The sequence below is a fragment of the Sinocyclocheilus anshuiensis genome, unplaced genomic scaffold (genome assembly GCF_001515605.1).
Source record: "Sinocyclocheilus anshuiensis isolate Anshui unplaced genomic scaffold, SAMN03320099.WGS_v1.1 scaffold1823, whole genome shotgun sequence".
Taxonomy (NCBI): Eukaryota; Metazoa; Chordata; class Actinopteri; order Cypriniformes; family Cyprinidae; genus Sinocyclocheilus; species Sinocyclocheilus anshuiensis.
The window spans coordinates 299,775-310,112 of record NW_015549711.1 but is presented as its reverse complement, the minus strand read 5'-3'; the positions used below and the strand labels follow the sequence as shown (position 1 = coordinate 310,112).

Here is a 10,338-nt window from a genome sequence, read left to right as displayed (position 1 = left end):
ATCTTTATTAAAGTTACAAAAGCTATTCAATCAAGAGCAGTGAGAGATTTCTGTGTTGTTGCTGTTTGATTAACATTAAGAAAGTGCTGTCACTTTAAGAGAACAAACTGATCCAGTGCACTGATACTGTATGTTCAGCCGACTATGTCTGCTAGGATACTCACCAAGACGGGCATTTTGACATAATTTTTGAGTGAATTTGTCCATTCAAGCACAATACTTCACAGAGTTCTGAAACGGGGGTTCACGCACTTCGGATGAGCGCACACACAGATCTTCTCACTGCGTGCGTGAGTTCGCGTCTTCTGGCTCTTTATTATTTAAACTGGCCAGGCTTAAATGAGTTTAGTTTAAATACAGATAGCAACGTGTGCTGTTCAGGTCTCACCTGCGCTATCAACACGTGATGACGGCATAAATGACAGTTATTCCAGCATACAGCGCTCGCATTGATTAAAGAGTGACTGGTTTGTCCACGTATTGTTTTTTTCTCTCTCATCGCTCTTGTTGTAATGTATTGGGGAAGTCAGAATTTGTATCCATCAACAGAAACATGCATTAGCCGAACTCTAACAAACCATATTACAGATGCATTGTCAGACTTAAGTTAAACCGCGGTCCTAGTGCATGCCGAACCGTGTGTGGAGAATGGTACGGTTCGATTTTTTACCGAGCACCGTTGCCCCCCTAGTCAAAATACAGTTAAAAACAGTAAAATACTGTGAACTATTATTACAATTTAAAATACCTGGTCTCTATTTGAATATAGTTTAAAATATTATTCAATCCTGTGATGGTAAAGCTACATTTTTAAGCAATTTTGTGGAAATGGTGCTACATTTTTTTCAGAATTCTTTGATAAATAGAAACACATCATTTATTTCATTTATTTGAGATGAAATTCTTTTATTGTGAATGTGTGTGTGAGACACATGAGCCTGTTTTACCTGAGTTACCTGAGGTTGAGGTAGGTGAGGGCTTGCAGATGGCACAGGCTGGGCGTGAGGGATCGCACACAGTTGTGGTACAGGCTGAGCGTCTCCAAAGAGACAAACTGACACACCTCCTCTGGCACCTCACATAGCCGGTTCTTTGACAGGTCTGAAAGAGAACCACCAATCACAGTTAATATATATATATATATATATATATTATTATTTTTTTATTTATTTAGTCATTTATTAGACGCTTTTATCCGAAGCGACTTACAAATGAGGACAACAGAAGCAATCAATTGTCGTATTAAAACAACTAAAAACAGATCCAAAACTAAAAGCTAAAACTTTATAAATACTACCTATACACATTTTAAAAATAAAGAGATTAAATAAAAGTGACAAATGCATACAACAAAATTTCAAAACTTAGCATTTAAATGAAAAACAAAAAAATAAAGCTAAAAACAATTCAAAATATTAAAGAACAAAAGGTATAAGAGTATAGTAATGATTCTAACATAACACTAAGCCAAACACCAAAAAAACAACTACATATATGTGTATGTACAACCATACACACATACATATATATATACAGTGCTGGGAGTAACACATTACAAAAGTAACGATATATATATATATACAGTGGATACGGAAAGTATTCAGACCCCCTTAAATTTTTCACTCTTTGTTATATTGCAGCCATTTGCTAAAATCATTTAAGTTAATTTTTTTTCCTCATTAATGTACACACAGCACCCCATATTGACAGAAAAACACAGAATCGTTTATATATATATATATATATATATAGCTTTATTTTATGTATCTTTATTGTAAAGATAATTCAGCACATTTTCCCCCTTAAATTCTCATTTACCAAAAAGTGTGTGGAATTCTCACCGAGTTATTATTAATCATTCTTAATATTTTTTAAATAATTCAAAGCATTCTCAAAGATAATCCTATTTGATATTACAGTGATACTATGACTTTATGTAAGTGTAAATATAAATTAAAATCAGCAAAAATCCATGAACACATACTTTTAACATTTCAAATGAGATGCTGTATCAATACTCAAAGAGAATGAGTATTACATTATGGTAATGAAAACTGTCATGAAATTAATAAAAACAATGGTCCTAAAAATACAGCAAATATATACATTTTGGTAAAAATGTATTTAAAGCCTTTATGTATAATGCAATATAATGGGTTTGAAAACAATGCATTATAATTATTCATAATGTGCGTTGTAATGCATTATATCTTGTCGTAAATAATTCTAACCAAATTTAAAATGCATAGTGTAAGAATGAATTGATAAGTCTTATAATATATTAACTGTGGTTACAATTATCCATGAGATTGTGCAATGCATTATATTACAAGCTGTAATAAATGCATTGGAACTACTTTTATAAGGCATTATACATAAAGGCTTTAAGTAGAGTGTTACCTAAATTTGTGAAATATAACCCAGGCATGTACTTAAAAGGTTTCGTGAGACCAAAACGGACAAACTAGATTGGAGACGATCTTGCCGATTACGACACTTCCTTTGTGTTTACAGTCTGTTAGAGTCACAATCAATGGCAACAGTCAGACTATAGATGCATCCTAAGCAACAGACACGCATCTATTGTCCAGCTAGCATATGCATTCAAACACACTGTTTATGCCGTCCATGGTTTTTGTGAGCCAGGGACAGGAAACACGTAAACAGTCATGTTTCCCAAAGTGAACAAAGACTTTTTTATAGGAATTCAGATTTCGTCCAAGTCCTTTTTTGACTAGCAATTGAGGATGAGAGCTTTTTGTCTGAATATAGCTCAAACTTTTCCAATTCCCTTCCATATTTTAATTTCAGACAGAGGTTGCTCTCTCCAGATAATCGTGAAACACACACTCCCCTCTGTGGTGCTGGTCGTAGGGTCAGGATGTATTTCTGGAGAGGGCAGGATTTTAATTACAGGGCCGAGGAAGCTTAGAACAGGGTGTGTGAATGTGAGCGTAAGTCCATGTGACTAGAGAGACAAACCAGAGCAAAACACAGAGAAGAGGGCTAAATGAAGGTTAGCGTGTAATGTTTTCAATGTACATTAGTGTCATATGCACAAGTACAGTGTAATTTCAGGCCTTTCAGATCCAGTTCTCCACACTTAGTTATGACAAATAACCCTCTCGATTTAATTTTAAATCCAAATTTACTTTCACACTGTGAGAACAATAGCATGTGGAAGTGTGTGTGTGAGTGTGTGCGTTTTTTCTCTTCTTCCCTGCACTGTCCAATTGTCCAGTCTGCTCTCCTTCTCCAGATCTTTTGTTCAGCTGTTTAATTTGGCAAGGAAGCATTTCCCGCCTCTCCTTTCCCAGTGGGAACTAAAGATTCCCAGGGGCAGCCCACATTTCCCACAATCCCCTGCACTGCTTTGCACTCGCACCAGCCTAACATGGTAGAAAATGAGAGAAATGCCAGTGTGCCCACATCATGGAGAGTCTGAATAATGCTGCTGAGACATTTATGCATTAGGTGGTGAAGTAACAGCTCTCATTAATAATAATAATTAGGACTTGGTATTTAACAAAATATTTAAATAACACAATGTAGCAAAAATTTGTTTCACTTCAATTTTGTATGGTTCTTCTGTAATTCTGAGGGGCTAATTATTAATGTTCCGTTTAATTTCACTTAACATCAATACTTTGGTAAATATGTAGGTCAGATACATTTTAGAACTTCGATCATTAATTATGAAACATTGGTTTAGTACAGATATTTTTGAATATTAAAGATATGTTGCTTTTGCAAAGATGGGAACATTTTAGAAGTTTCTGTATTCTAGTGCTTTCTGGAATATTACAAAATATTGTGGGACTAGTCATAAAAAAATCATCCAATGTACACAAATTTCAGACAACTCACTTCTGGTAACTGTTCATGTTAAATTAACTGTTTATGTAATTTTTATGCATGAGTAGTAGATTAGCTTGTATAAATTGTCAGCATATTTTTTTAGTTTTCATGAGCACTGTTAATGCTACACAAAGTAATGTAGTTTTCGTATTCAGCTTGTCAAACTTCTTTACAAAACATTAAAAATAATAGCCAAACAAAAGGTTTCTAAAATCAATAATCGCAAATCAATAATCATATATAGGCCTACTTGATGAAAAGTTTTGATCCACTTCAAATGTTGACTAGTGTATATATATATAATTTAATGTGCATACACTAAAATATAAGCAAGCCATTCAGAAGTGCAAACATCATTTTGTTTGCTTTAGTGGCCTGACAACTTCAGGCTCAACCAATGGCATCAGTTTGAGGCGGCACTACCTGTTTAGCTGTTTAACAGAATCAAGCTCTTTTCTTTTTATTTCTAGTATTTGCAATGAAATTATCTTTAAGATAATCTCTTAGATCATTTCTGTTTGAGTGGCACTGCTTAACGCTTTCATTTCAGTTCTAGCCATGTTTACTTTGTGTTCCTGGAAATAGTCGCCTAGACATATCACATTCTCCTGAGGGGCTCACAAACAGCTCCTGCGTGAGGTCTCCAGCTGTGCCTGGGCACAGTGACACGTATGAATGATTATTATGGCATGACAAAAGTCAGCAGCTAATAAGCAGGACTGTATTTCAATTATGTCCTGAAGGTCTCACTCTAAATATCTTCCGTGTGTGTGTGTGTGTGTGTGTGTGATGGAGAAACTTCTTAAGTGTGGCAGTTGGTCTACTGATCCCCTCCCCTCTCTCTGAGGAATCTGAGCGTTTTTCTGCCTGCTAGCATCTCTTCAGTGTAACTGAAGCTGGTTTTGCATCTGCTGTGTGTGAGAGAGTGTTAATCAACACACACACACACACACACACACACACACACACACACAACACACAATAACACACTCCTCTCCACACCCTGCACTCCTTCTTTAGCCCTAGAAGGAGATTACACAGATTAGCCTGCTGGATAACAACAGACTCCCTCACAGTTCATTTCAGGCAAACACTTATACAAAAACAACACAAACAATCCCTAATTATACTGTAAGCTCCACACAAGCTTTATGTAACATTTTATAACCACATGACTACTTCTACAACAGGTGTTGAGGTGTGTTACTTGAAGGGCTCTGACCCAAGCAAAGATTTGTCTCTCCGTATCTGCTGCCAGGAGCTTTAGTCATCCCTGAGATTACCTGAAACATGACGCTGTGCTTGTGTCAGCACAACACACTGACTAGACCTGATGTGTCAGGCACTGACTCACTTTTATCTGAACAAAACATTTTTTATGCTGCATTTGTATTTATCATCATCCATGTCTGTAGCACTTTCCAAATAGGTTTCCACTCCACCTATTCATCCATTGGTTGGACAAACAAGTGGCCCCATCCCAAACTCACACCAATATAAATAGTATCATGCAAATTTATTTTCTAAAACAATGTTTATACACAGAGGAGAGTCTACCTACTCTTAAGTGGCAATCACATTCACCACTGTCAGTCATTCAAATAGGAATCTTTGTGATTGGGAATTTCGTGTAAGGGCGAACGCTTTCCCGGTGTATATTTTGCAACAAGATTAAGTTGGTCATGTGGATTTGCCATATTGAGAAGAAAGCTGCTTGGTTTGAAAGTGACTTCTATGTGAGCTGTGCTTCATTCATTGCTACACTACTGATAATAACCAATGGATCAATTTTGCTGAAATTTCACTAATGTGACCACACCTTTACAGTTATCTCTGTACATTAAAGCAATTAGGAATGGGCATTTTTGTCAATTTCTAGTTTCGATCATCGATAGGTTTAAAAAACGAGTACTTGAGTACTCAGGGGCGGGGCGTGTGTGGGGGGCGGGGCATGGCCGTAATGGAGATAATGAAAATATCTGAAGACTGTTATGAAAATTAATGTTAAAAATAAAAATATGACATGAAAACCTGTCTATGAAAACATAAACACATGATTATAACACTGTTAGATTATGATTATGATGCAGCAATGTTATTAAAAAAAAGAAGCATTTAAAAAAGAAATAGCTGACTGAGGTGAAGCTGAAGAGTTACTTTATGCCAATAAACTGAAGCCTGTTCTATGACACATCCTGTGATATTAATCAGATAACTTGGATACATAACATAGACGTAACATTACAACTTGTAGCCTATCTGCATTCTGCACAAAAGGATGCAAATTCCAGTGAAGTAAGTTACGCGCTATGCCCTTGCACAATATATGCCTACTGTTGAACAAATACGATAAAAAAACACTGCTGCATTATTATTACATCAGTATTTTAAAAAAAGAAACATCTAAAAGCAATATGACCGTCTCAAATAACTCAGTCAATATCGGGCATTGAATTTGAGCATGAAACTAAACACTGGTAATATGCAGCACATTCAGCATGTTAATAAATGTTAATATCCCAACGCATCCTATATTAGATTAATCAGATATGTACAGTAGCTAACCCAGACATCACTATGTGACTTCGAAGCCATGCTTCTCTCTCTCCTCACCTTTATACTTTGGACCGCATTTTGTGGCCAGCTAAACAATCAGAGCTCAGGGTGCGGCCCAAAGTTCTGCTATAACCAATCAGAAAAAAAAATATTTTTCATGATCGATCGTCGCTGTCACGGCCCAGTACTCGAGAACTCAATCACTCGATCACTGTTGCACATCCATAAAAGCAATAGCTTTTATCATCACTTGATTACCTTTATATGACTTTCTTCAATTAAACACAAACTGAGATGCAAAATATTCAGACTGCTCTTTTCGATACAACAAATGTGAATGGCTACTGTCAAGCTCTGAAATGGAAAAACATAAGCAATAAAAATATCACAAAAGTGTGCACTGTATTCCAAGGCTTCTGAAGCCATACTATACTTTTTGTGACCCAAAGACTAAAATTTCAGTTATTATTCACTTAAAATCCTTCCCTCCACTGTATTGCTCTAAAAACCTTAAACTTACATGTCAAATTTCACAGCATGCCAGGTGACATCAATAATCGCATTACATATTTCAACACAATGTTTTGAATCAACCACAAGAACTAAAATTACATTTGAAACTTACAGAGATGGGGTATATTTGTAATAAAATTTGACTAGTCACCAATTACTAAGCGAAAGGCTTCAGAAGGCTTGGAAAGTGGTGCCAAAGATGAATTAATTCATTTTGTCGATTCATTTTTTGCCTTTATCTATAGAGGACAGCACAGATAGCAGATAGAAAGAGAGGGGGATGATGAGCTACTATTGACTTGTTTGTCTTTAGTCACAATTTCCTTTGTATGGAAAATTTCCTTTGTATGGAAAATAGTTCATACAGAAAATACAAGTATTTTTTTAATCACGATGATAATTTTTGAGTGAATTAAGGAGGAAAACACACTGAAAAACATAGCACAGTTCACCTTCAAAATTTTCCCCTTGAGCCACTAGAGAAACAACACCTTATTCCTTCTCTTCCTCTGAAGGAGGAACAACAATAAACCTTGCCATGACTTGACTTGAGATGGGGGCAGAGAAAAATGTGAGAAAGAAAGGGAGTGGGGGAGCCTGAGAGGGGAGAGGAGGGCAAATCTTGAAAGGGGCGAGTGAATGAGTAACAGCAGCATGACAATAGCTGTGAAAGCAAGAATACCGGCCTGAGCCGAGGGGGTGACGGAACAAAAACATACAGGCCAGAATGACTCAACACATTCAACAGAGCACTACTGGAGGCAACACATAAGAATGTGTGTGTGTGTGTGTGTGTGTGTGTCTGGCACACGAGTGCTATTCAAGCACATCAGTAAATTTACCGTAAGAAAAAAAGCTGATTGTTTGACCTCACTAGCACTTTAGAGAGCACATTGGAGTGCACTGACCAAATCGATCAAAACACAAGTGTGCCACATCCTTTTCATTATTCCTTGCTGCACTATAAAACGGAGGTTTATTTGCAGACCTCAGTCTCCAAACAGGCTCTAACATATCAGTAATGCAATCATATACAGTTCAAACATCATAATCCAACAGGACAGGCCTGATTTATACGAGCTTTTAGCAAATGTCAAGGTCCAACAGGCTTAATTTCATAACAACGGCATAAACGCCAGTCTGAGTTACTTTAGAAAGCCTATTCGAGCATTAGCAAGTTTCTGTAGTACTCCTCTGAGAGAATCCTTTTCAAACTAGATTTTCAGTTCTGAGGATAATGTGAACGGTAACAAAGCAAATCTGGTTTTCATTTCAATTGCATTTTAATTTATCTAATTAACAATTCTTTTAACACTTCTGAGGAAGCACCAAATAATGAATGCTAACTATTCATCATAACCTACAATGTATTGTTTATATGTAATACATAATAAAGTAATGGTTCCTAGTTTATTTTGAGATGCATTTTTGAATTTATTTATTTTTTTTGCCTGGTTTGAGGCAGTCAGTCTGTCTCTCTGATCACATTCAATTCAGTTCAATGAAATTGTTTGGTTATGTTTGCCATTTTTGTTTTGTTTTGTTTGTTTGTTTTTATTTGTGTGTGTGTGTGAGAGAGAGAGTATTTTGTTTGTTTTTGTTGTGTTTATTTGTTTTGATTTCTTGTATTTTATTTGTTTTGTTGTGTTTTGTTTTGAACCAGTTCTGAATAAGAAAGAGATTGATTACCAACCCTAGCTTTAAAGGGATAGTTCATTGTCTTTTTTCACTCTCAGGTAGTTACAAATCTGTATGGCTTACATTCTTTGTTGAAACATAAAAAAAAGATTTTGAAAAATGTCTTAATGTCGAAAGACAATTACACAGGTTTGGAACAACATGTGGATGAGTAAATGATGACAGAACTTTCATATGCCTTTAAGTCGTTATAACACTCTGGTCACTAGATATGGTAATGCAAATCTATAGGTTTTTTTTCACCCATGTAATTGTCTGCCAGGCAATAAATTAAATCAGTTAGAAAAGTAAAAGCACATTTCTGTTCAACAAGCCACTGGATTTAAGCTGTCACAAATGTCATAAAACATGCAAACATGTTATGTTATATTGTCAAAGTCAAATACTCGTAGATTTATTCAAATTTGAACTATAAGCAACAGCATTTGTGATTGTGATGGTTTTGCAGACTCATGGTTAGGGAGTGTCCAATCTCGTCTGTGTGTAGCTTTGCCAGTGACAACAGTAAAACCCCCACTGCTGTTAATCACTCCACTTTTGGGTCTATGGGACAGTACAGTCAACAACGCTGTCTTCAAACGCTCTGAATGAACAGAGGGGTCTGTGTGCATCCTGTTTAACCCACGGTCAACGGCCCAGCACTTAGACTACAGTGTTATCTTTGTCTTTAAACATCGATGGAGGCCACAGAAGGTCAAGCTGATGGATTTAACCAACCAAATATTTAGGGGCCCCCGAGTTATACCACACAACTCCACAAGTGCAGTGAGAGCCTTTTGTGTTCAAATACATACACATCTCAATTACCTTCAAACCTAACCATTTTTCTCCTCTCTCTCTAAACGGTTTTATTAAAATCCTAATTAAACATCAACACGTTTACTGCTGTTTAACAGACACCTTCTAAACTGATAAGCAGTAAAACAACCACAAAGACAGTTCATCCGCAGCCACATGGGGTTAAGTTTCTTACTTTAGAGCTCAATGAGTAAATCGGTTATCAGGTTCTCTGCCAAAGAAATCACTAACGCTTGAGTTACCAGCCTGGAAGATCCCATTTATATTCAGATGATTTGTCATGTCTAGTGATGTAAGTACTTCACACAACAACACAGAGGACATGCAGGGAACATCAGCACTGATCATCCTTCTGAATTATTATTTTTAAATGAGACATATTATGCCCCTTTTTACAATATGTAATATAAGTCTCTGGTGTCCCCAGAATGTGTCTGTGAAGTTTTAGTTCAAAATACCCCACAGATAATTTATTATATTATTTTGAAAATGCCTATTTTGAGTGGAAGCAGAAACTCTTTCGTGCCTTTCTCTTTAAATGCAAATGAGCTGCTGCTCCCCGCCCCCTTTTCCAGAATAGAGCTGCGCCATTACAGCTCGTACCTGCTAAAAAACATCTGTTTTGGTTCTGATTATCATGTTTATCTTGCTGAAATCATGAGTTTTAAACCATATTAGTTTCAACTTCTGATATACGGTTTTCTGAATGCACACGTACAGAAAGCGGCTGTCACTAGGCCTGTCGCAATTAGGGTTGGGTACCGAAACCCGGTACCAATACGGCACCAGTACCTATGTAACTGGTATGTACGATAACCGAATCCGAACGCAGATTTCGGTGCCTCATTTCGGTGCCATGCCTGAGCGATCGATTGAAATATTTGTCCTCTGGTTCTCCGAAACGGACGTAAGAAG

At 36.5% G+C, this 10,338-nt stretch overlaps 1 protein-coding gene across 2 annotated transcripts in view; it reads right to left on the bottom strand.

The window, feature by feature from the left end:
- The window catches only part of LOC107660715 (leucine-rich repeat and calponin homology domain-containing protein 4-like), a 61,133-nt gene that overhangs the window by 29,741 nt on the left and 21,054 nt on the right, over positions 1 to 10,338 (bottom strand). For both annotated transcript variants that reach the window (XM_016450113.1, XM_016450112.1), the window contains exon 2: positions 957 to 1,101. In XM_016450113.1, the coding sequence (XP_016305599.1) occupies positions 957 to 1,101 (145 nt within the window). The remainder of the gene's footprint in view (positions 1 to 956; positions 1,102 to 10,338) is intronic.